The sequence below is a fragment of the Ascaphus truei genome, chromosome 2 (genome assembly GCF_040206685.1).
Source record: "Ascaphus truei isolate aAscTru1 chromosome 2, aAscTru1.hap1, whole genome shotgun sequence".
NCBI classification, from domain to species: domain Eukaryota; kingdom Metazoa; phylum Chordata; class Amphibia; order Anura; family Ascaphidae; genus Ascaphus; species Ascaphus truei.
Window position 1 is genome coordinate 10,686,519 of NC_134484.1, and position 26,297 is coordinate 10,712,815.

General features: G+C 47.5%; 1 protein-coding gene across 2 annotated transcripts in view; it reads right to left on the reverse strand.

The window, feature by feature from the left end:
- The window catches only part of LOC142475576 (1-phosphatidylinositol 4,5-bisphosphate phosphodiesterase gamma-1-like), a 188,564-nt gene that overhangs the window by 129,452 nt on the left and 32,815 nt on the right, over positions 1 to 26,297 (reverse strand). For both annotated transcript variants that reach the window (XM_075581386.1, XM_075581380.1), the window contains exons 2-4: positions 5,999 to 6,148; positions 3,558 to 3,651; positions 2,506 to 2,553 (exon numbers count right to left, since the gene is read on the reverse strand). In XM_075581386.1, the coding sequence (XP_075437501.1) occupies positions 2,506 to 2,553; positions 3,558 to 3,651; positions 5,999 to 6,148 (292 nt within the window). The remainder of the gene's footprint in view (positions 1 to 2,505; positions 2,554 to 3,557; positions 3,652 to 5,998; positions 6,149 to 26,297) is intronic.

The window sequence follows — 26,297 nt, forward strand, 5'->3', positions numbered from 1 at the left end:
CCCTGAGTGTGTCACTATTTTATTATTAAATTGTATGATTGGGTGTACACTGATTCCGAATAAACCCAAGAATATTACTCATTATATATATATACCATAATACTGAGTTAAGTTATGGTGAGTAAAAAAAGTGACAAAAACCCTCCACAGGAAAGCAAATATGCAAATACAACTGTATGCTCATCTGCATGTCTTAGGCAGGTCTGCAACCCCGCCTTTCCCCATTATCACCCAGCATACAGCACTTCCACTGCAGCAAGGGATTCTGGGAAATGACATGCAAGTGACACTGTGTGCTCATTTGCATGTCATTTCCCAGAATCCCTTGCTGCAGTGGAAGTGCTGTATGCTGGGTGATAATGGGGAAAGGCGGGGTTGCAGACCTGCCTAAGACATGCAGATGAGCATACAGTTGTATTTGCATATATATATATATATATATATATGTGTGTATTATATAAGTGTATATATGGATTAGGGCACACACTTAAATGATATACACCAGACTACTGCAGAGGGTGCTGCTATCAGAGTACCGATAAGGTACTGTACACAAATAACAACGAGATAGGAACACCATAAATATGCAAAAAAGGCCCCAGAGGGGGCGCCAAAACATTGGGCCAATAAAATATATATTTTTTTGCATATTTATTGTGTTCCTATCTTTTTGTTATATATATTATATAGATGTAGCATGTCACATTGTTCCTCCAGATATACAACATACAGTATATATAGAGGAATAAATATATATATATATATATATATATATATATATATATATATATATATATATATATATAGTGCAGAATAAATGAGTTCTTCAGTATTAGGTGATACCTTTTTTATTGGACTAACAATTTATGTCATATGACAAGCTTTCGAGAGTTCTCCTCTCTTCTTCAGGTCAAGCAATACTGATATACAAAGGATTCAATGGCTAAAACAGTGTGGAAAGAGGAAAAAAAAAAAAAACAACAACAGATATTTACTGTAGATAAGGTAGGGTGTTAAAAGTGTTTGAAGCCAGGGGACAGTGACAAAGAAAGGTGGGGAGGGGGAAGGATGCTGGGAGGGGAGAGAAAGTGTGGATAAGAATTGCGGCAAGCAGGATAATTACAAACAATATTGATAGGGTGTGAGAAAACCCATGTCCGCATTAAGTCCTTTGGTTTTGGTGTCAAAGAGTCTTATCATTCTGAGTTCAAATGTTTTCCGTTCTTGGGTGCTTTTAAACATTCCATTGAGGATTTTGATTTTTAAATCATTTATGGAATGATCTGGTTATGAGAAGTGATGTTCCACAGGTGAGCAGTATCTTCCTTCTTCGTGATGGAGTATAGAGTGTCTGTGCATATTCATTCTGCCTTGGTCACATCTGTTGCACTGAATCCTATACACTATATTCCTGGATGTGCAGCTGTATGATCCTTTAACATTGAGTGTTCCATGGTTGTGACTGGCTGTGGGATCTTGGCAAATATGTTTGCAGTTTGACACTGAAGACAGAAACAGGCATCTCACAACCCTGACCAAATCGTTCAGACAGAAGGGATACAAACCAAAGACCATTGCCAAAACTATTACATCTGCACTAAAAGCCCCACGAGAACACCTGCTACAATACAGACGGAAAGAACCTACCACACGCATACCACTAGTGACCACATACAACCCTACCCTAGAGGGTATACGAAAAATAATCAAAGATCTGCAACCCATGCTGACAGAGGATGCGACATTAAAAGAAATCTTTCCCAAACCTCCCATTCTTGCATTCCGGCAACCACCAAACCTCAAACAGAAATTAGTCAGCAGAAAACTTCACAACGATTTTAAAGACATGGATAATGGCACAAAACCGTGCAATAACAAACGCTGCAAACTCTGCAAACATATTGCCTGCTTGCCTCAATTCTTATCCACACTTTCTCTCCCCCCCAGCATCCCTCCCCCTCCCCACCTTTCTTTGTCACTGTCCCCTGGCTTCAAACACTTTTAACACCCTACCTTATCTACAGTACATAGCTGTTGTTTTTTTTTTTTCTTCCTCTCGCTACACTGTTTTAGCCATTGAATCCTTTGTATATCAGTATTGCTTGACCTGAAGAAGCGAGGAGAACTCTCGAAAGCTTGTCCTATGACATAAATTGTTAGTCCAATAAAAAAGGTATCACCTAATACTGAAGAACTCATTTATTCTGCACTATCGCAACTGGACTAACACGGCTATTTTCTGCTTTATATATATATATAAAGCAGAAAATAGCCGTGTTAGTCCAGTTGCGATAGTGCAGAATAAATGAGTTCTACAGTGTAGTCCATATTTATATATATATATATATGTCCGGGCAATATATAATGTACAGCAAATAAAAATCTCACTTGTGAGCCCATTCACATGTCTCAGACAGGTCTGCATCCCTGCCCCTCCCCTTTATCCCTTATCTCTGTATTTCCAGAGTAATATTTGGGGGGACAGCAGGAAAAACCCCGTCCTACCTGCCATCCCGGGCTCTGTCCATTGCATCAAACTGATTCCGGAGCCACCTGTAAGGGAAACAAACACACCGGCCTTCTTACCCTCATTTACATCAACTGGACATACACTACAGACTCAGTATTAACAGGCTGCTTCCAGCAGCATCTTTGTGTCCCATCCTTTAATGGGAATACGGAACCATTAGGGTTGCGGTGGGCAACTCCAGCCCTCAACGGCCACCAACAGCTTAGGTTTTCGTGATAGAGCCTGCTTCAGCACAGGTGGCTCAATCAGTGAGCCACCTGTGCTGAAGCAGGCTCTTCAACTGATCCACTGATTGAGTCACCAGTGCTGAAGCAGGTATATCCTGAAAACTTGACCTGTTGGTGGTCCTGGAGGACTGGAGTTGACCACCCCTGCATTAGGAGCAGGCAGTTGGGGGTTAGAGGTCTCTTCGGTCTCACATACGGCTGTGTCATACTGTCTATATTATTGCAGCATGCTAATTGTCAGGGGAGGATTAGAAGTGATAATGTGCGAGTCACGAGGCAGAGCGATGGACGTTCTGAGCGGGTTGGAATAAAGCAGAAGTTTTCCAACGGGCAACGGTGAAAATGATGTCACTGCGTCCCGTGACGTCATGTGACGCCGCGCGGCCACGTGGAATAGTGCTATAGGAGAAAAAACGTGATTTTAAAGGCGACAAGACAGCAGAAGGCCGGGAGACGCCGTCAGGACCCCGCAACCAGACCCCGTCGCAGGTAGGTGTCGTGGGGGGAGTGAGTGACTTTTTTTGGGGGGGGGGGGGTGAGTGACTTTCGGGGGTGGGCGGGGGGCGAGTGAGTTTTGGCCCAGTTTGTTGGGCCCTGTAAATATATATATATATATATATATATATATACACACAACAAAAGTTGTATGTGTATAGGATAGATTGAGTGTAGTCCCAAGGAGTGAGATTTAAGGCTGTAAGGGTAAAATCCACCAGTCAATGGTAGTTATCGCTGCGTGAGCTCCGACACCTGGTATCAGAGCGTAGTGAATGACCCCCAACGTGCCCCTCCATACTCACCTTTCAATCTGGAGAGGACCGCGAGACTTTTGTGTGTCCGACACAGCCCAGTTCAATCCGCTTATCCATAGATTCACCTCTTCTTCACTGAAAGCTGGGAGAGAAACACACAGACGATCAGAACAGCAGGACCTGCGGTTTCCCCGCGGGGTGAAGGGGACAGATTTATTGTGCTTCCTTTGGCAATCGGTTGTGCAAATTTACAGAGAAACTCATGCTACTGCGAACAAATGGCGAGGATTTGTCCCTCAGGGTTTCCAGGTCATGAAAGGCCCCTCCGCATTTTCCCTTTTTCTACCTAAACACACTTTCGCCACGAGTACCGCGGAAATCCCAAAATATTCCGAAACGTGCAGCAAAAAACTGCCAGATTTCATTGTCAAAAACCCCAGGGCTGCAATATAATCCCTGGGTAAAATGCCTTCGCAAATCTGGCACATATTGGATATTTGCCATCTTTGAACAAGCGCCCCCTAGTGTCCCAGAATTTCCCATTGTGAAAGTCAGCAGGTATTTCGTGGGGGAAATAATCATGGAATATAAATAACTGTGTGAGCCACCTGAATCGTTTAGGAATCCCTCTTATCCCAAAGCCATTAACAAAGCAAAGATACATCAAATGTGCCCGTTATGCAATGTATAACGGTAACCCTTACTGGTGGGGATGGAGTTAATCCAAGTTTGGCAACGCCAACCAATAGCCAGCACACTTGGATAAAGTCGCATTAATCTCACAGGAAGGGTTCCCATGGGAAACACACAAGTATTGCCAGTCTGGCAGCCTCTTGGGGCTTTTTCTGCTTCCGACTTAAGCCATTAATTGTAACAAATTCCGTGAGCTGCTTAAAGATTTTGAGTCGAGCTTTCTGTGGGCGCACAGCAGCCCCTTGTAAGTGTTCCCGAAACTTAATGCAAGAAGTTTAACCAGCTGCTTATTAGCTGGGCAGATGAAAATAAGACCCCAACCCTCTCTAATAGAAAGTCTGAGATCAGATGCATTGTAAGGAACCCCAACCCTCTCTAATAACGCGTCCGATATCAGATGCATTGTAAGGAACCCCAACCCTCTCTAATAGAACGTCTGAGATCAGATGCATTGTAAGGAACCCCAACCCTCTCTAATAGCGCGTCTGAGATCAGATGCATTGTAAGGAACCCCAACCCTCTCTAATAGCGTGTCTGAGATCAGATGCATTGTAAGGAACCCCAACCTTCTCTAATAGAAAGTCTGAGATCAGATGCATTCTAAGGAACCCCAACCCCTCTAATAGTGTGTCTGAGATCAGATGCATTGTAAAGAACCCCAACCCTCTCTAATAGCGCGTCTGAGATCAGATGCATTGTAAGGAACCCCAACCCTCTCTAATAGTGCGTCTGAGATCAGATGCATTTTAAGGAACCCCAACCCTCTCTAATAGCGCGTCTGAGATCAGCTGCATTGTAAGGACCCCAACCCTCTCTAATAGCGCGTCTGTGATCAGCTGCAGTGTAAGGACCCCAACCCTCTCTAATAGTGCATCTGAGATCAGATGCATTTTAAGGAACCCCAACCCTCTCTAATAGCGCGTCTGAGATCAGATGCATTGTAAGGAACTCCAACCCTCTCTAATAGCGCGTCTGAGATCAGATGCATTGTAAGGAACCCCAACCCTCTCTAATAACGCGTCCGATATCAGATGCATTGTAAATTCTTCTGTATTTGGTGCAATTTTAAAATGACCAGAAGATTGCAGGGAAACCTTTGAGGGGCGCCCGGGGGACCCCAGGTTTCCTAGGAACTCTACTTGAAAAACACTGCCCTGGACTATTAGTTGCTCCCGATGACTGCGTTTAGGTAACCCTGTGATAAACCACCCCCATAGCGGACGTTTTACTAGAGTGTGCGAGTGGAGAATGGGCATTACTGTGTAACAACTCCATGCAAGTGAATGGCAGTTTGTATAATGTCAGCACGATCACACGTTACAGAATATCCCCCCCACAGGGAAAACCTTCCTTTAGAATTTAGTAATACAGCTATGTATTAGAAGTTATGCCTCCACCTGAGCGGCGAGCATCCCGTGCTGCTTAGTACGAGCTATGGGTGGGCGCTAGCACTGGTGCTTGGGAATAAAAATTAGCCCCCACCCCCTGAAAAAGTTAAAAAACAAACACACACACACACACACACACACACACAAAGGAAACAAAAATAAATAAACTAATTTGAGGATAAGCCTTAATAGGAGTTCCAATCATACGTTCAATTCCCAAACTGCTCAACTTGGAATTGGAATTGAGCGTCAAATTCGCACGGTTTGGACTTCAACCCCACGAACATGCCCACCCTTAGTGTGGGTATCTGTGCCGAGATGGAGTGAGGGCAGCGGCGCTGGTCCACAGGCCAGGGCCTGAGAACCCCCCTGCTTTAGGCATCTCTTCCCTGCTCCGCGCTCACTCACCAGCGACACTGAGCGTCTTCAGCCGGAAGTCCGCCCCGTACAGGACGATGAAGCAGAGCGAGGCGTCCAACTTTCGAGCATCCTCGGGGTACCGCTCGAAATCCCGCGAGTTCTTCCCCGGCCGGATCTCCTTAATCTCTCGTACGTCAACTGCAGAAAGGGGAGGAGGCGGTGCAGCGGTTACTAATGAGAGAATGTCTCAAACCCTCCCAGCTGCAAAACGGGAGCCGTAAAACAGCACCTGATTTATACAAGAAAGCCCGACTGAATGCAATAAGATATTTTTGCGTTGACGCCGGAAAACCGTGTTACTTATCCTCTGTGCGGGGGCAGGCAGCGCAATGCAGCAATCAGGAATTATTTCTATATACTGTATGTATGTATATTTGTATTTATATAGCGCAGTGTGTTGCTGGCCCCTCTGGCTGTGAAAGGGTTAACCCCAATGGTCTAACCCAGGACTTGCCAACTCCAGTCTTCAAAGGCCACTAACAGGTCAGGTTTTCAGGATATCCCGGCTTGGGCACAGGTGCTGCAGTCGAAGACTGAGCCACTGATTCAGCCACCTGTGCTGAAGCTGTGATATCCTGAAAACCTGAGCCGTTGGTGGCCCTTGAGGACTGGAGTTGAGCTGAAGCTGGGACTAATTGAGCCACCTGTACTAAAGCAGGGACTGATTGAACCACCTGTGTTGAAGCAGGGCCTAATTGAAGCCACCTGTGCTGAAGGAGTGATATCCTGAAAACCTGACCTGTTGGGGCAGTCTTGAGGAGGGTCCCATCACTGTAAGTATTGAGGATAAGGGTGGGGAGGGTCCCGTCACTGTAAGTATTGAGGATAAGAGTGGGGAGGGTCCCGTCACTGTAAGTATTGAGGATAAGGGGGGGAGGGTCCCGTCACTGTAAGTATTGAGGATAAGAGTGGGGAGGGTCCCGTCACTGTAAGTATTGAGGATAAGAGTGGGGGGGGGGGTCCCATCACTGTAAGTATTGAGGATAAGCGGGGGGGAGGGTCCCATCACTGTAAGTATTGAGGATAAGGGTGGGGAGGGTCCCATCACTGTAAATATTGAGGATAAGGGGGGGAGGGTCCCGTCACAAAGTATTGAGGGATAAGGGTGGGGAGGGTCCCGTCACTGTAAGTATTGAGGATAAGGGTGGGGAGGGTCCCGTCACAAAGTATTGAGGATAAGGGTGGGGAGGGTCCCATCACTGTAAGTATTGAGGATAAGGGTGGGGAGGGTCCCGTCACAAAGTATTGAGGATAAGGGTGGGGAGGGTCCCGTCACAAAGTATTGAGGATAAGGGGGGGGGAGGGTCCCATCACTGTAAGTATTGAGGATAGGGTGGGGAGGGTCCCATCACTGTAAGTATTGAGGATAAGGGGGGGGAGGGTCCCATCACTGTAAGTATTGAGGATAAGGGGGGGGGGGGAGGGTCCCATCACCGTAAGTATTGAGGATAAGGGGGGGAGGGTCCCATCACTGTAAGTATTGAGGATAAGGGGAGGGAGGGTCCCATCACTGTAAGTATTGAGGATAAGGGTGGGGAGGGTCCCATCACTGTAAGTATTGAGGATAAGGGGGGGGAGGAGGGTCCCATCACTGTAAGTATTGAGGATAAGGGTGGGGAGGGTCCCGTCACTGTGAGTATTGAGGATAAGGGGGGGAGGGTCCCATCACTGTGAGTATTGAGGATAAGGGTGGGGAGGGTCCCATCACTGTAAGTATTGAGGATGAGAGTGGGGAGGGTCCCGTCACAAAGTATTGAGGATAAGGGTGGGGAGGGTCCCATCACCTGTAAGTATTGAGGATAAGGGGGGGGGAGGGTCCCATCACTGTAAGTATTGAGGATAAGAGTGGGGAGGGTCCCATCATTTTAAGTATTGAGGATAAGGGTGGGGAGGGTTCCATCACTGTAAGTATTGAGGATGAGAGTGGGGAGGGTCCCGTCACTGTAAGTATTGAGGATGAGAGTGGGGAGGGTCCCGTCACAAAGTATTGAGGATAAGGGTGGGGAGGGTCCCATCACTGTAAGTATTGAGGATAAGGGTGGGGAGGGTCCCATCACTGTAAGTATTGAGGATGAGAGTGGGGAGGGTCCCGTCACAAAGTATTGAGGATAAGGGTGGGGAGGGTCCCATCACCTGTAAGTATTGAGGATAAGGGGGGGGAGGGTCCCATCACTGTAAGTATTGAGGATAAGAGTGGGGAGGGTCCCATCATTTTAAGTATTGAGGATGAGTGGGGAGGGTCCCGTCACAAAGTATTGAGGATAAGGGGGGGGGGTAACATATAAATAATTAAAAGATTTATATGGGGAATTGCTGCTTCTTAATGCAAATTGTCTTTGTTATATATAGGTATGTATATTTATATTTACCCGGCAGCAACAAAGGCAATAGTAATACAATAAGTGAAATACACATAAAAGACTGTAAGCTCCTCGGGGCAGTGACATCCTTCAGTTTATCTGAACATATATTTATTCTTTTGTCATACAATGTTATTGTCCTCCCTCTCACATTGTACTGCGCGGCGGAATATGTGGGTGACATACATATAAAAGCTAATAATAATAATATTAGAAAAGGGAATCCCTGGTCCAGAGAGCTTACACTTTCTATTTCTTAAATAACCACACGGGGGGGAGGGGCGGTGTCTCCAGTACAGGACCCCCGATTTCTTATAACCAGGGGATTTCGACGTTTCTTCTCACATCACAAGAAAAAAGGAAGACGAACCCCTTTCGTTACTTGGAGGATTGTACTTACACATCGTGGGGACGGGTGGCAGCTGCAATGGGGAAGGACCCAAAGAAATATTTAGCTCTAGTAACGCACATACGGGACATGTTTCACATACTTCGCTTTTTGGATTATACTTTTACAAAGGTGCTTTTAACCCCTGCACTGCTGGAGGTGCCTGCAACGCTCTTGGACACCCATATCAGAGATAAGATGCAGCAGGAATAGCAGACGAGTGTGGGGCACTTCAGGAAAGGGGTCAAAAGAGTCACGTGTGTTCGCTGGCTCGTGTGTCATTCCTGGGATGCCAGGTGGGCAGTGGAGGGGATAACAGAGGTTTATTTTTACCTGAATGTAATAATTGGCCCTTACACAGCCTCCCAACCCCACACACAGAGCCTGGAGGGTCTGTCCAGGTCCTACCCGTCACCGTAGGGGGGCACACCCAGGCGGCCGTTACCAGAAGTGAGGCCCAACTTCCGGAGGGACCTAACTTCCGGGTTCGTGCTGCCAGGGCGAGCCCCCCTCCACCGTCGGGCCCTAAGCCCCCCTCTTGTTGGCAGGCCTGCCGAGATCCATCTATGCAATGGCAGACAACAAGTTCAGATCCTTGAACCAGTGGCTACAAACCCCTGTTTTAGGCAATCTCCTTCCATCTCCCTCATTCAGGCCCTTGTTCGATATGCTGTGAAGATGTCTTCCCTGTGCCGAAGAGGAGTTCAACTCCATTCAGATAAACAAAAGACTAAATTATACTCCAGCATGGGGTCTGTAAAATAATAATAATTGGAATATGGACCATTTGAATGGTGGAGAGTCTACAACAACTAAGTTATGAGGGACATCGAAGGAGGAGATACCACATTTCCGTGATCTTCTACTCTACTATTTTGCCCGTGCATTATAACTGGGTCTGGCTAATGTTCCTTTATTCTTCTTCTTAATATCATTTATTTTCTCTCTTCTGACTTGTTTCTGAATTTATACAAAAAAATAGATCATTAACTTCCCACAAAGCCTCTTACGTGTTAAAATGTTCACTGTGTGCTACAGGTACCTGTTGCATGGTCCACCCGAAATCGGCCCTATAGTCGTTTCAAAAGGACACCCCAAAAAATCAGGCTCCTGGGTCTCAATTTGAGACACAATTAAATACTGTGGGCCCTTTCCACTAAGCAGTTCTACTGCATTATACACCTTCTGACACTAGTGCTCAGGTAATATGACCCCTTATGGCATATTGAAGTGAACGGGCAATAATGTCTTACGGAATACCCCCACTATGTAAATTTCGGCCTGCATAGCTTAACCTTGCTGTGGATAGACAAGATGTTCCATGCCTAAATGCTTTCATTTGAGAGAAATCCAAATGTGTTACTACTGTATGTGGGGCAATCATTTCTGAACCTCATTCATTTTAATTAAACTCAGGGCCTCAACTGAATTCACATGATAAATGTGCTACTTTTTATTAACCTGATAACTCTGTTGGTCAACAAGAAGAACCTGAACTGTAGGTGGCTGTGGATTGGAAAGCGGATTTTCATGTCGCATCCTTGGCGTCTCACACCCAGCTGCACTAACCTCTGGGCATAGTGCTTACAACTGGAAGTAAGTTATAATGCGAGTACAAACATGGATTGTACAGTAATAAGTGAGCACAACCATAACCTGTTTTATCTCACCTTTGAATGATTGCACCTGTAAGTCCTGTCCAGGGAAAACAGTACGGTTAGTTCGAATAAACAAAGAGACCCTTCCATACTGTACGTTGGATACTTTAAGATACTATTGAACATCCCATTAGACAGCAAACAGGGCCGGCACAACCAGAGGTGCATTTCTGGGGGGCAGCACAAATTAGGTCGCTGGGGGGGCTGATCCGGTGGACAAGTGTTTGGGGATGGTGGGTGAGAGGTTGTTTGACCCAGGAGGGTGAGGTGGGACGTTGTTTGGGGTGGTAGGGTGGGGGGTGGTGGGACATTGTTTGGGGCGGGAAGGAGGGTGAGGTGGGATGTTGTTTGGTGCAGAAGGGTGGTGAGACATTGTTTGAGGCAGGAAGTAGTGTGGCTGGGAGTCATTTGGGGCAGGAGGGTGGGACGTTGTTGGAAGCGAGGGGCAGTGAGACGTTGTTTGGCGCGGAAGGGGGAATGGTGGGAAGTTGTTTGGGGGCGGGAAGGGGGGCGGTGAGATGTTTGGGACGGGAGGGGGCGGTGGGACGTTGTTTGGGGTGTACGACATTGTCTGGGGAGGTAGGGGGCGGTGGGATGGTTAGGGGCGGAAGGGGGGCGGTGGGAGGTTGTTTTGGGATGCGGGTCGGGGGTGGGACGTTGTGTGTGGGACAGCGGCAGTCTGCCTTTGCATAGAGCAGTAGAACGCATGGAGCTAGTTGCATAAACATAAGTAATTAGATATACTTTGATGCAGCCATTTGTGCCGGAAAACCACCCACTGACGTCAACAATATGTGCACTCGTCCTGCGGTTACAAGCACCCACAAGGATGGTCACTACCTAGTGCAGTGTGTGTGCAGCGCACAGCAAAGAAATGAAGGAGAGCAGGTCTGGCAAAAATACACTCTTTAATGGAAAGCCATAAAATAGAGGGCTGCAACCCTTCTACGCGTTTCGTGCAGGTTGTGCACTTTATCACTTCTTGATACACAAGTGATGCACACTCTGGATTCTCCTGACCTGGATACTGCTGCACGCTTTGGAGAGAGCTACTGGGGGATTCGTGAGTACGTTTACCTGGGGCCAGCCCAATGAGGAGGGGGAAGTGTCTCTGCACACGTACCCCTACCTTCAGGGTGTTTTAGAGCCCCCTTATAGGTTTAGTGATTTGATTATTATTCATTATTCATTACCCAGTGTTTTGCTCTTCTCCCTTCAATATATGGATATAGGTCCAAGTATTTTTGAGCACCATTCTCCTATCACATGTATGGTCACTACCTAGACCTGGTTTTCACAAAAAACTTTTCTCTCTGATTTCTTCATTTCCCCCCTTCCTCTCTCTGACCATCACCTCGTCTCATTTTCTCTCTCTCGCTTCTCCCCTTCTCCACCTCCCCCTCGTTTCTGCAGAGACCTGCGCTCTATTAACCAACCAGTCTATGATGCCACTTTACACTCCTCCCTCTCCTCTCTCAGCCCTGCTCCAGACCCTGACAACCTGGTCAGGAACTACAACTCGGCCCTTTCCTTCTCTCTTGATCTACATGCCCCGCTTTCTCTCTGCCGTTCTCGCCCTTCTAACCCCAGACCCTGGCTAAATTCCCACACGCATATGCTGCGTTCCTCCACTCGTTCCTCTGAACGCCTCTGGAGGAAATCTCACTCTCTCGCAGACTTCCTCCACTGTAAATGTGTCCTATCCTGTTTCAACTCTGCCCTCTCTCAGGCTAAACAAACCTAGTTTTCATCACTAAACAACACTCACAAGTCTAACCCACACAGGCGCTTCTCTGTCTTTGACTCCCTACTCAGACCACCGTCTGCTACCTGTTTTTCTTCTCATGATCATACTGCTCATACTGCTCGATCTCTCTGCAGAGTTTGATACTGTGGACCACCCTCTCCTCCTTCACATTCTCCATACTCTATACAAAGCTCTATCCTGGATCTCCTCTTACCTCTGCCATCGTACTTTCAGTGTCTCATTTGCCAACACCTCCTCCTGTATCGATCTTTCTTTGGGGCTACCCCAAGGCTTTGACCTTGGACCTCTTCTCTTTACACACTCTCTCTCTAGGTGACCTTATCACATTTCTTGGGTTCAAATATCACCTCTATGCTGATAACAAACAAATTTACTTTTCAACCCCTGACCTCAGAGCTCCTCATACTTCCTACCCAGCCTGGCCCTACTACCTCCTTCTACAGTACTGTTGGAAGCGCTATCATACACCCAGTAGCACTTTCTCGTCCCACATTCAAAATGTAGCTAAAACTTGTTTTTTTCCTCTGCAATATTGCAAAGATTTGCCCTTTCCTCTGTCGCTCTACTGCTAAAACTGTTACGCAAGCCCTCATTCTCTCCCGTCTCGACTACTGTAACCTCCTGCTGTCCAGCCTTCACGCCTCTCACCTGTCTCCCCTACAATCTAAACAAAAATACCCTTGTGGTGACCTAACCGCTCAACCTAATATTCAGAATAATACAAAGGGTCAAAACAGGGTGCACATGGGATAAAGAGCAATATATTTACAAAAATGGTCCCTCAGGGGTCACAAAAGAGCCCATATACTGCACTCGCTGTGGAAATATTGTGTAGGGGACAGAGTAACCTCTCTGCATGGGGATAATGAAACCACAGGCTACTACGAAACGTGGACGTATCCACGACTTGTCCACTGTGGGACTCAAATACAAAAAAAAGTTTTAATGACATCAATAAACACAGAGTATAGTGGACAAGGTTAAAATCCTCCATGGGGTGGCGACGATTTGGAAGGAAATAAGGTAATCCAAGAGGATACACATAAGATAGAAATGTGTGCACATATACAGTACATATGGACATGCACATAAATGTACACACTTTTTTGGACCTGATACAATAGACCCAGTGCAATCTCTTGATTAATGCACTAGTGGCAACGTATATCCTTTCATGTAACTGGTATAAGGTAAAAGGGGACGAATAGCCTCTGGATGCAAATGCAGTAACCCAAACACTTCTAATATCAAATTGTGGCAATGGTACATAATACACTGTAAATGGTGCATACTGTATATAGAAACATAAGTACCTCTGTTGTATTATACAACGTGTATTTAAAAATATCAAGGTGTATACGGATGCTTTTACGTAACTCCTAGGATATAGGAGGTATAAAATGCTTGCAGACTCATGAAACTTGCTGTGTGTAAGTTTTAGGTGGGATATGTGGGTAAGAATGCAATTCTTTTATTTGCAGGAGTTCGGGGATCGGAGCTACGGGTAGTACTTTAATGTGACGGTGAGGGTGTAACCAGGCTCAATAATAAAGGTTAAGCCTGTTTGGTTACCTCTGATCCATGTATTGGGGTTTGGGAGTGTCAGCTCTTGAGCCCAGTGATTGTACATGCATTGTATAAAATTATGCGACAATGAAGAATTTGTGTTTTTTTTACCTTTCCAGGCGTGCCAGCGAGCAGAGATTGCTGGGCTATGAGTTTCAAGGGGGGGTTTTACGGGGAAAGTATTGTCAGAATGTGTCTAGCTAGTCGGGGTCCAGAGTTGCAGGAGACCCCAAAAATGTACCCGGGAATCAGGCCGGATTCCCGGATACATAGAGACACATTGTCCCGGCAAAATCTCCCCTTCAAAACGCTTGCGCGACTCACCGCTAGGATTCCCTGCTTCAGCACAGACCAGAAAGGTAAATGGGGCATAGGGATGTGTGGTGTCCCTGGAACAGTCAAGGGGTCTCAAGGTAAAGGGGGGATACTCAGATAATGCCCAGGTCACCCAGAACCCAGTATATGGGTTCTGGGGGTGCTCCAACCATAAATAAGGTTGTGAGGAGTTTTAAAGGCTATGGGCCTCATGCAGAGAGCAGCGCTAAAGTAAATCTCGCCATTTTTTTGAGAAATTCGCGCAGAAAACAGCAGAAAATGGCGAGGTACGAAAAACGCGCCATTTTTATTTTTCTATTTCTGAATCTCGCCGCGCGGCTGGCGAGAACCTACATCTCGCCAGTGTTAAAAATATCCGAATTCAGAAAGGCGCGATCGCCATCTAGCGGCTGTTCGCGCCAAGAAAATGGCGCGATTTTTGACAATTACCTCCGCCAAAAAAAGTTGGCAAGAAGCTGGAGCTCGCCGACCATAGGGGGGAAAAAAAAATGGGCGATTTTTTTCTCTCACTTTTCTGCAGCGCGCATCTCTCCCTTTTAAACTCGCCACACGCATTCATGCCATAAATTGTGAATTTCGCCCATTTCTGCATATGGAGAAAAAAACTCTCCATTAAAGCTACTTTTTCTTAAACTCTCCAATTTATTCTAGCGCTGCTCTCTGCATAGGCCCCTAAGTCTAATTATAGTGTGTGGGGAATAATGAGCTGGGTCTTTCAGGACCGATGTTCTGGGTGAGTCACTGGGCTACCAGCTTGGTGCCATCGTGTCTACTCAGACATCGGACATGAAAGCCACAGAGGATGCCAGATGTGCGAAGAACATTTGGGCAGGAGGTTTAGGCTGAGTACCCACATCCTGGGATGAATGGTATCCAACCAGAGAGGGCAGAGTCTAAGCGCCAGAACATCAGCGGCAAATTTGAATGTACCAAAAGATGCTCTCGGGGAAATAGCAGCGAGCCGGCTTCAGAAATTTCAGGTCAAAATATTTTCTAAGTCCAGCTTTTTGGGACCAAGGTTTACAAAGGGAACGTAGCCGTCGCGGCTAGGATTGCAAGCCGAATTTGGCTCCAGGACGTTTGGAGCTAGCTCCTGGTGAAGTGATTTCAGCCCCTCCGGAGGAAAGAGAGCGGCGGCGGCAGAAACTTGATGCCGATTTGAGTTCCAGGACATTTTGGGCCAAGTTCCGGACAACTAAAGACTTTGATTTTCGTTCATTGCAACTAGGAAAGTCTGGTTTTGTACCCCAGACCCCCAGTAAGTGTGTCTTTCTCATGTGTTTTGTGTTCCACTGTGTGTTTGCCTATTTTAAGTGAATACAGTAAACCGCAATTTATTTCATCAACTCGTTTTGCTCAGTGTTATGATACCGGTATAAAGGTGTAAATGCCTGGTCTCCCGTGACACTTAATTCTACCCGGAGAGCAGGCATGATTTGCCGGTACGTGAGTAGAATTATACCGGGGCTGCCCAGTGTCCCCCAGACTCCTACTTTTCAAGCCCCGATATCCCAGTCCTATATCCAGCACAGTCACGAGTTCCCCAAGGTCACCCATGTATTAAAAAGTGTTTCATATGTTTTATACATTTATTATAAGGCTCTATGCAGTCTGCCCGGGCCTCCCGTTAAGGTGCCAGCAAGACTGCATAGAGTCCGTAGTTCAAAAGGGGAGAGGATGTCCAGAGGTGTGAAAACGTTTGGTGAGCGAGGGAAGGGCGATTGGCCAGGTCCGGACTACAAAGGGCACCCTGCGGGGACACCTTCTGTAGTTGCCAGACTTGGTGGAGCCGGCCCCGCAGGTGGCAATGAGTTAGCCTGGGAGGATGCAGCCATAGACTCTGCTCTCTCTTTGGCTAAAATCCTATTTCCTGCTCAACCAGCTTTTCGAGCCTGCTGAGCATGCATACTCCTCTGACGTCAGCCAGGGCCGAGACCCTCTTTCTATTGGCTGACGGGGAGGAATTCCCACGCTCCGATTGGCTGCTCCTTCTCCCTCCGTTCTGGGGATATCCCAGCGGAGTGTATGTAAGGTGCTGACCAAGGGAGCAAGGTGCGCAACCAATGAGTGAGTCAATGACGCTAGGACGGGCTTTTCAAAGTTGCTCTGTTCGAAATAGCAGAGCAACCGGCTTCATTTGGAAGCCTGAAATGTTTGCCTCGCAGAGACCAAGTCAGGCGCGAGGGCCAAGTTCTGAGAATTGAACGTAGTGGTCACGGCTGGGTACTGAAGCCGAAAAGAGGACCAGGAGAACCGGCGGTATATCCCAGTCAGGGTAAGCTCATCCAAGCGCGCGTCCTGCACCTAGGAAAGCCTAGATTTTCTCCCCAGACCCCCAGTAAGTGTATTTTAACTGTTTCTTGTGTATTTCTTCTTGTTGATTGAACTAACCTACCGTAATCACTGACAATCAAGGACTTTTCGACTTTATACCCCAGTATGCTCCCAATACTCTGGGAACATATGTCTTACTACCAAAGAAGCTAAATACTTCAGGTATGGACAAACTACACCACTATCATTAATATGGGAACAACCATTAGCGTATCCCCAGTAACACACTGGTGTTCAGATTGCCCTTAGGCAATGGGTATTCTAACCCTTCTCTAGCCCTATCACCATCCAGTATTTTATATTCTACTACCGTAGGTCCTTATCTTGGGGCTCCAACCCAACCTAGACGGACCGACCACTGATCAATATAGTGGCACTGATTTCATCCAAGCGATCTAATGTCCGGACCACTATCTTAGTCACTTCATTCCCACCATTGTCCATACGTGGCTACCTCAGTGGTCCACGCAGCTATCTGGCTGGGAGCCCCTGGCCTCGCTATATTTGACACCTTGTTTTACATCCCTTCATTGTGATATCAGTTTGTCGTCCCATTATTTTATTTGCTATCACTACCATTAAAGGTTGTGTTATATTCATTACCATATCCTACATACCTACCTTCACGTATGAGTGCTAGTATATAGGGGCTTCATTAGGTCTTGCCTAGACATAGACCTTAGTTTTGCACGTTATAACCCGGTCCTTGGCCCCATTAATCTTATTGACTGTAGCGAGAGCCTTTATCCCACCCCCTCTTCCCCCCTCCATTTACGCATTATCTCTTACCCTAAACCCCCACATATTAACCCCTTACCCTAAAACCCCAAATATTAACCCCTTACCCTAAACCCCCAAATATTAACCCCTTACCCTAAACCCCCACATATTAACCCATTACCCTAAACTCCCACATATTAACCCCTCACCCTAAAACCCCAAATATTAACCTCTTACCCTAAACCCCCAAATATTAACCCCTTACCCTAAAACCCTAAATATTAACCCCTTACCCTAAAACCCAAATATTAACCCCTTACCCTAAAACCCCAAATATTAACCCCTTACCCTAAAACCCAAAACCTTAACCACTTACCCTAAAACCCAAATATTAACCCTTCACCCATGAACCCCAAATATTAACCCCTTACCCTAAAAACCTTACCTCCTTAACCTAAAAAACAAATATTAACCCGTTACCCTAAAACCCCAAATATTAACTCCTTGCCCTAAAAACCCAAATATTAACGCCTTACCCTAAAAATCCTAACCGTAACACTGAATCCTAACGCTAATCCCCTAACCAACCTCAGGGCCAAAACAGCCTTCGGCTAAAAGTCCCTTCCCGAAGCCAGCCAGGTGATTGGAGAGTGGGGATTGCTGAAACTTTGTGACCAAAATGATGGAAATGCAAAAATCCAAGAATTTGACAGGAATTCGCTTTTTGTCGATGTATTAAAAGGCTGGGAATCGGCGAGGTGTTTGCGGAACAGAACATAACAGGCGGACAGATATTTGTAAGTTATTGTTAATTAACCTGGCACTATTTCCCAAAGCAGAGGGCGCGCATCTCCGGTCCTCAAGCCCCTCCTCCAACAGGTCAGGTTTTCAGGACATCCCAGCTTCAGCACAGGTGGCCCAATCAGCCCCTGCTTCAGCATAGGTGTCTTAAATCAGGTCATCGACTGAGCCTCTGATTGAGCCACATGTACTGAAGCTGGGATATCTTGAAAACCAGACCCGTTGGGGGGGGGGGAGGGCGTGAGGTCTGGAGTTGAGCACCCCTGTCCCAGAGCACTCTGTGTGTATGTGTGACAGTGAATTGGTGAACTGGGATTACAGAGCAGCGGGTGCTGGCAGCAGCAGAGTACCATTAACCCCTCTGATACCTGACCAATGCATTACCGGCCTCAATGCTTATAGTACAAACTTGTCCCTTTTGGTTCCTCAGGTGGACCTTATATTTCCCTAATAAACTACCATATTGCTGCAATGTGTTGGCAGGGAAGGGGTTAATATCCACAAACCATAACAAACATGATTGTGAACAATTGTCCGCAACAATGTACTAATGGTCACATGCTCCGAAGTGCCCTGTCTCTGAACCCCCCAGAACATTGCGAAACCACGGGGTGCGCCAACGTCCAACGCGGGAGATTCGGGGCGTTCTGGACCGTAAACGTCCGCGTGAGCAGAGAACGGCAGTGCGACTCCACGGAGGTCAGGGGTCAGGTTGCGTTCATCATCAGACACCCTGACCCCTGCGAGAGTTGTGTCTGCAGAGCGATGCGTGGAAGGCCCATCTGGCAGCAAAAGGGTTAAAGAAAAAGAAAAATGAGAGGCTCCGGCCACAGCAGGTCACGCCCTGACGTGTGTTAGAGATGCCCGCCGCCGGTGGTCTGCTCTGCACGCACTTGTTTCGGAGCCAGTGCCCAGGCTGTGGACTGACCGCAAGGGACGGGAAAGAGTTTGTGGAGGTCAGGCTTTGGCCTCTAACTGTCTGGTTTCTGGGGCAACGCTGGAACCAAGTCAGGGACCTGATGACACAAGCGTTGTCCCGGCCTGGCACGGACAGGCAGAGCATTGTTTCAGGCAGCAATCTCCCCTCCTCCTCTGAATATTATCAGATCCGGGGAGTCCTACAGATCTGACCTGCAGGGCTTTAGACATTAAGGTTCTTGTAGCTATAAATAAAGCAGTTTTGTTCCAGGGAAGAAGGCGCTGGATAAATAAATCATTTTAAGATGATATTTCAGGTCATCTGTGTGACTCTAACCCAAGTCTTATAGTAAGTAAAACTATCACGTGTGAGCACATTCACGTCTCAGACAGGTCTGCAACCCTGCCATTCCCCATTATCTCTTAGCATACAGTGCTTCCACTGCAGCCAGGGATTCTGGGAAATGACATGCAAATGAGCGCAGCGTCACCTTTCGCTTCAAATCCATCTTAACACAGACCCCTATAAGTATGCTTATCATATTGCGCAGCTTTTCAGCATAGCCAGTTACCCTACCCACAGGCAGCTGTTTCAGCCTTTTGGGTCTAAGGGTGAGGCAGGTTATACTGGCGTTGCAATGTGAAGTTGGGACAGGTTTCAGCCACACATTAAATAAGTTATGGTGGGTTAAAAAGTGACAAAAAGCCTCCACCGTGTAGTACACAGCAAATAAAAACATCATTTGTGAGCACATTCTCATCTCAGAGAGGTCTGCAACTCCCACTGTCTCTCAGCATACAGAGCTTAAACTGCAGCCAGGGATGCTGGGAAATGACGTGCAAATGACACAGTGTCACCGTTATGCTTCTTATCTAGGGTTACCATAAGTCCTTAGTTAAAAAACAGGCCACCAAAAGCCGACCGGGCATGCGCGAGCAGTGAGTGGTCGGGTTTTTGTTCGCGCATGCGCGGTCGGCTTTCGTTCATGCATGAACGTCGCTCGCGCAGTGGGCGGCTGGAAATCCCGAAGATATTTCAAATTTCCTCTCGGATGGCGAGCTTAAATCACAAAGCCGGACATGTCCGGGAAAATATGGACATGTGGTAACCCTATTCTTATCCATTGCAATATGGGCCACCCCTATAAACATATGCCTGGGGTATAACACAGCTTTTCAGCAAAGCCAGGGTCACAGAGGTAACCTGTTACTTAAAGTACTAACTAAACGCAGCTAAGCAGAACAGGACGGTAAAACATTTTATAAATAAATAAAATAAATATCCAAGGCTGTAGTTTTGCATTCTGGTATACAGCAGGGCCCCGCTTCTCGGCGTTCCGCTTTTCGGCGATCCGCCGATACGATGGCACCGAGAAGGGGGCCACCATGTTGGATCGTAAGTCGCGCATACGCAGAATGGACGGTTGCGCCCGGCGCGCATGCGCAGACTGTAGTTTGCGCGCGCAGACCATAGATCGCGCATGCGCAGAACTGAAAATCGCCGGATCCGCTTTCCGCCGAATTCACTATACGGCGGGCCACTGGAACAGAACCCGCAGTATACCCGGGGCCCACGTGAAACTCTATCGCACCATCCCACTAGGGATATCCTGAGAACCTGACCTGTTGATGGCCCTTGAGGACAGGATTTGGCCACCCCTGCTGTATACTGTACCTCAGGATTACAACGCAGCTAATACTATACGTAACAAGAGTTCATTCCTCCTCTCATCAGAGATAATGGAGCGGGCGTTACAGGAAATGAGAAACATGGAAGTGTAACGGGTTAGGAAGGAGGTAAACAAAACACGCACTGCTGTAATGGGGTCATTACCCGGCTAAGCGCTGCCAACATAAACGTAAACAATTTGGGATTGAGCCCCAGCCCTGGGGGAATTCATTAAGTACATACAGTATCACAGTGTGTAATCAAAGGAACGCGGCTTCGAACAAATACACACGCGGCAATAAAAGAAGATGGAGGCAGAGCAACGTAGGTAGCTCATAGGCCGCCCTTATAGTCCCGGCGACGCGACGCCGCGTCAAAACAAGTGTGTTTAATCTGTCACGTGCGCTTATAGTAGACGCGACCGCGATGGCTGGAGGTCAATGAAAATTGATTTTTTTTTCGGCGACCGCTGCGTGACGTCAGCGGGTACGTGAGCGTCTCAGCCAATGAGGACGAACAGCTCACGGCCACGCTCCCCCCACCCCCCTCGGTCGCCGTCTCTTGCCTCCTACACTATAGGCAAAAAAAAACGCAACGGCGACGGATGACGTCACGACGTTGCGTCGCCGTAGCCAGGACTATAAGCCCGGCCTTAGTTGGAAGAAGGTTAACTAGTATTGGTGGGAAGAGTACTAAAGTGGCAATTCAAACAAGCGGCTTTTTAAAAAAAAAATTAAGCATACTGTAGGATTGAAGCTGGGGGTCTGAGCTGAAGATAATAGAATATACAGTATAGAAGCACTGTTTTTTGTTTTCACAGTAAGTAAGGAATACATGCTGTATACCGATCTGATTTAGAGATCAGGATTTACTAAACAATGCCAATGAAGTGGAAACTTAAAGACTTATAGCACAACTTAGTAAATATGGCTGTGGTTGTCCCACTTCCAAGACAAGCGATTTACACAGCAAGCTCCCTCAGCGGCAAAGAGGTTATTTTTTCCCCTCTGCTATTACAGACCCGCCTTCCTTTTTTAATCGATTGCCTTTTATTTCGTTAATGGCGAGAACAGTAAAAATCAATGGCTGTGCAATGACTCATTCCATCCTTCCACTGTTATGGCGACACACAGGGGGAAGGGGGTCAGAGGTCACTTCCTGTTTCCTTATCATCTGCTCCCGTAGGTGCCAGGCAGGAAATTTGCTTACCAGCCGTGTGTACAGTACTCTTTAACTTATTCCTGATGACTGATCAATGGAACTGCGCTCGTGTCTTTGCATCACGCTATAAATATAATTGGATCTTTGCGATTAGACCAGGCCCGGCCAGCCCCTATTTTCACTACTGAATTGTTTACAGACTTGGAACCGAGGGGAGCCTGAACCGCACTATTTATAGCTGTGCAGCGTTTTATTATTGGGGGTGTATTTTTATATGTATTGGGGGGTAGCGGGTGTATTTTTATATGTATTGGGGGGTTGGGGGTGTATTTATATATGTATTGGGGGGTTGGGGGTGTATTTTTATATGTATTGGGGGGGTGGGGGTGTATTTTTATATGTATTGGGGGGTTGGAGGTGTATTTTTATATGTATTGGGGGGTTGGGGGTGTATTTTTATATGTATTGGGGGGTTGGAGGTGTATTTTTATATGTATAGGGGGGGTGGGGGTGTATTTTTATATGTATAGTAGGGTTAAGTAAAAGTTGTGCGCTAAAATTTGTTTTTCCGTGTTAGGTGCGCTATGGGTTGGGGGGGCTGCTCCTTTAATTTGTCCTGGGCCCCATGATTTCTGTTGGCGGCCCTGATGTGTGTGTGTGTGTGTGTGTGTGTGTGTGTGTGTGTGTGTGTGTGTGTGTGTGTGTGTGTGTGTGTGTGTGTGTGTGTGTGTGTGTGTGTGTGTGTGTGTGTGTGTGTGTGTGTGTGTGTGTGTGTGTGTGTCTGTCTAGTGAAATACACTATATGAACAACTTTAAAATAGTAAATTCTCCCGTAATTTAAAGTAAAAGTACTGTAAATTCAGCATACAAACAGAAATTATAACTCCTCTCCATTTCAGCCTTCCCCATTGCTCTTGTCCCCACCCCTCTGCCTTCCGTCACCCCCCTTGTAGCAAGAGACGTCTCCCAAACTCAATTTACAACTTTCGCTTGAGCTACGGAGACGGGAGACGTCATCCGTAGCCGTAGCCAGCACTATAAGCGCAGCTTTACTCAGCGGGTGGATTCTGCCTGTCAAGTGGCAGAGGTGCCAGGTTGGCGCATGCCCTTGTCAGAATCTGAATCCACGCTTGCCCGGCTTAGATAGACTGGCAGCGCTCTGACAAGCCGATAGGATTCTTCCCGCGCTCGGATTGGCTGCCGTATTTCATGAATGAACTCTGAAATACTATAAGTATCCCTCAGCCACTCCGGATGAGAGATTCTAAGGCACGTTCTATAGTGCCGGGCGCGTGCGACGCCGGGCGCGTGCGCTGAATTTTAGTTGGCTGACGTGAGTCAGCCCTTCTACACAAGGGCCTCGAGCGCGCACAGCAGGGAGAGGGGAGCCGACAGACAGCGGCGAAGACGGGGAAAATCATCTTTTCGCGCCGCTACCGGCGCTCAAATGTATGTATGTGTGTATGCGTGTGTGTGTGTGTGTGTGTGTGTGTGTGTGTGTGTGTGTGTGTGTGTGTGTGTGTGTGTGTGTGTGTGTGTGTGTGTGTGTGTGTGTGTGTGTGTCAATGATTGCACAACTAAAAAAATATATATTTATGAAAACTTTTATTTTCTTTAAAAAATCTTATTTAGGACTTCCTTTCACTCACACACTCCATGCACACACATATACTCACACATACACACACATATACACACATGCACATTACCTGCAGCTACCGGCTCTATAAACAGGAAAAGCATGCGGCACGTGAACGCGCGTTCGCATAGGCACGCGCGGCCGCACGCAGTATATAACAGCCCTAAGTGTGAGAACAGCAGCCGTAAATTTGAAACGACCAAAAGATGCTCAGAGAGAAATAGCAGCGAGCCGGCTTCAGAGAAACTTTTCGGGGCCAAGTTCTGAGAACAGAACGCAGCGGTCGCAGCTCGGATTGCGAGCTGAAAACAGTTCCAGGACGTTTGGAGCTGGCTCCCGGTCAAGGGATTCCGGCATCTCCGGATGAGAGAGAGCGGGGGCGTCAGGAACTTCATGCCGATTCGAGTTCCAGGACATTTTGGGTCAAGTCCCGGTCATTCTAAAGACTTTGTTTTCTGTTCTATTTTACCTAGGAAAGTCTAGTTTTGTAGCCCAGACCCCCAGTAAGTGTGTTTTCTTCTGTATTGTGTAATCCACTGTGTGTGCGTCTGTTTCTATGGAATAAATGACAATTTATTTTACTCACTTGTTTTGCTCAGTGAATGATCACGATAAAAAGATGTAAATACCTGGTCTCCCGTGACACCCACTCAATCACACAACCCCTCCAGTGACCCACTCAATCACACAACCCCTCCTAGTGACCCACTCATAATCACACAACCCCCCCAGTGACCCACTCATAATCACACAACCCCCCCAGTGACCCACTCCTAATCACACAACCCCCCAGTGACCCACTCAATCACACAACCCCTCCAGTGACCCACTCATAATCACACAACCACCCCAGTAACTCATTCATAATCACACAACCACCCCATTGACTCATTCATAATCACACAACCCCCCCCCCCCCCGTGACCCACTCCTAATCACACAACCCCCCCAGTGACCCACTCATAATCACACAAACCCTCCTACTGACCCACTCATAATCACATAACCACCCCAGTGACCCACTCATAATCACACAACCCCCCCAGTGACCCACTCCTAATCACACAACCACCCCATTGACTCATCCATAATCACACAACCCCCCAGTGACCCACTCCTAATCACACAACCCCCCAGTGACCCACTCAATCACACAACCCCTCCAGTGACCCACTCAATCACACAACCCCTCCAGTGACCCACTCATAATCACACAACCACCCCAGTGACTCATTCATAATCACACAACCACCCCATTGACTCATTCATAATCACACAACCCCCCCCAGTGACCCACTCCTAATCACACAACCCCCCCAGTGACCCATTCATAATCACACAACCCCCCCAGTGACCCACTCCTAATCACACAACCACCCCATTGACTCATCCATAATCACACAACCCCCCAGTGACCCACTCCTAATCACACAACCCCCCCTAATAAAGACCCTTCCACCCAACCCCAAATCATAAAGACCCTAACCTCTGTGATGCAGGAAGCTGTCATAGTACCGTGTGCCAAACCACATGGTGTGTGTAGGCGGCGTGGGTGGTAGAGTGTCAATCCCCGCGGGAGCTGCTGCAAAGCATTGTGGGAATAAGTTTGAAGCTCCAGCAGTGATTGACAGCCAAACAACTAGGCCTCGGACATGGTGACATTCACAGCGCTGACGCTCATGCTCTCCTGCTCAAGCAGGAGCTTTTATGTGTCCCTGCATGAGCATCAGCGTGCGCGCTTGTGAGCCGGGTGGAAGCTGGGCGGGAGGCGGGGCTAGCGCGACACGTCACGGCGCCGACATCACGGACTGCCATTGGCTTTTGGCGGTCACGTGACCGGCCCCGCGCTTCCCTCAGCGGGAAAACTTCAATTTTGATGTCGGCTACAATTCCACACGCCTCAGCACGCCTGCGGAAGCGTGCGGAAGCGTGCGGAAGCGCCGTCTAAAGCCGTGCAGATAGGGATAATGTTTGCCCTCCGCGCGGCTCAGCACGGTCTTTTTGACCATGGCCCCGGTCTTACCGGACAAGGGCACGAGCAGTGAGCGGTGGGCAGCGGGCCACAGAATAAGCAAGAATTTGCGTGGCCCTGTTTAGCTTCCACCGCCTCTGCTGAAAGGCTGTTCCATGAATCCACCACCCTTTTCATAAAAGACCCCTTCACAGCATGGCCTCATCTCTAGCACATCTCTTTCACTGGTTGGCCAAAACATCGAGCCATTTAAATGCAAGGCGTGTTTCTAACACTCTCGTTCTATAGAATCTGTGCTCACAGAATGGCGGTAATTAGTGATGCTGAGTACCACAACTTTTTTATTTATTTAAAGGCCAGTTGCATCTTTTTTTTAAACTTAGCATAAAAAACACATAGTTACATAGTTACATACATAGTTATATAGTTATATACATAGTTACATAGTTACATAGTAGATGAGGTTGAAAAGAGACGTACGTCCATCAATACCAAACTACTCTATGCTAAATTTAGATGACAGATACTGTCAGGAATCGGCGTTCTCCACGCTCCTCACACAGAGCACTCCCTACCCGCAGGGAGCCCCTGGACACACAAAACAATCCTGCCTTACCGGCCTCCACGGTTCCCCGCCCCTGCCGCCGTCACGGGATCACTCCCCTCGGCGATTCCTCGGTACAGCGCCGCGCGCGCCCACGCCCTCCTGCACGCACACCTGCACCATCCACTGGCTCGGTTCATGCGCGTACACGAGTTACGGAGCACGCTCAGTCTGCACACTCTTCTTGCCGTCCCCCGGACCTCAGGCTCCGCCCCCGCACACTGCACGAGCATACTCAGGTTACTAACAAGACTCACCTGGCCTGTTATGCCTGCACCAATCTGCAGTGTCTCCCTGTAGCTCTTCCTGTCCCGCCTCCGTTCCTAATTGGATCTTCCTGCTTTATCTAGCTCCTCTCTGCTCTCAGTCTTTGCTCGACATAGTCTCTGTATA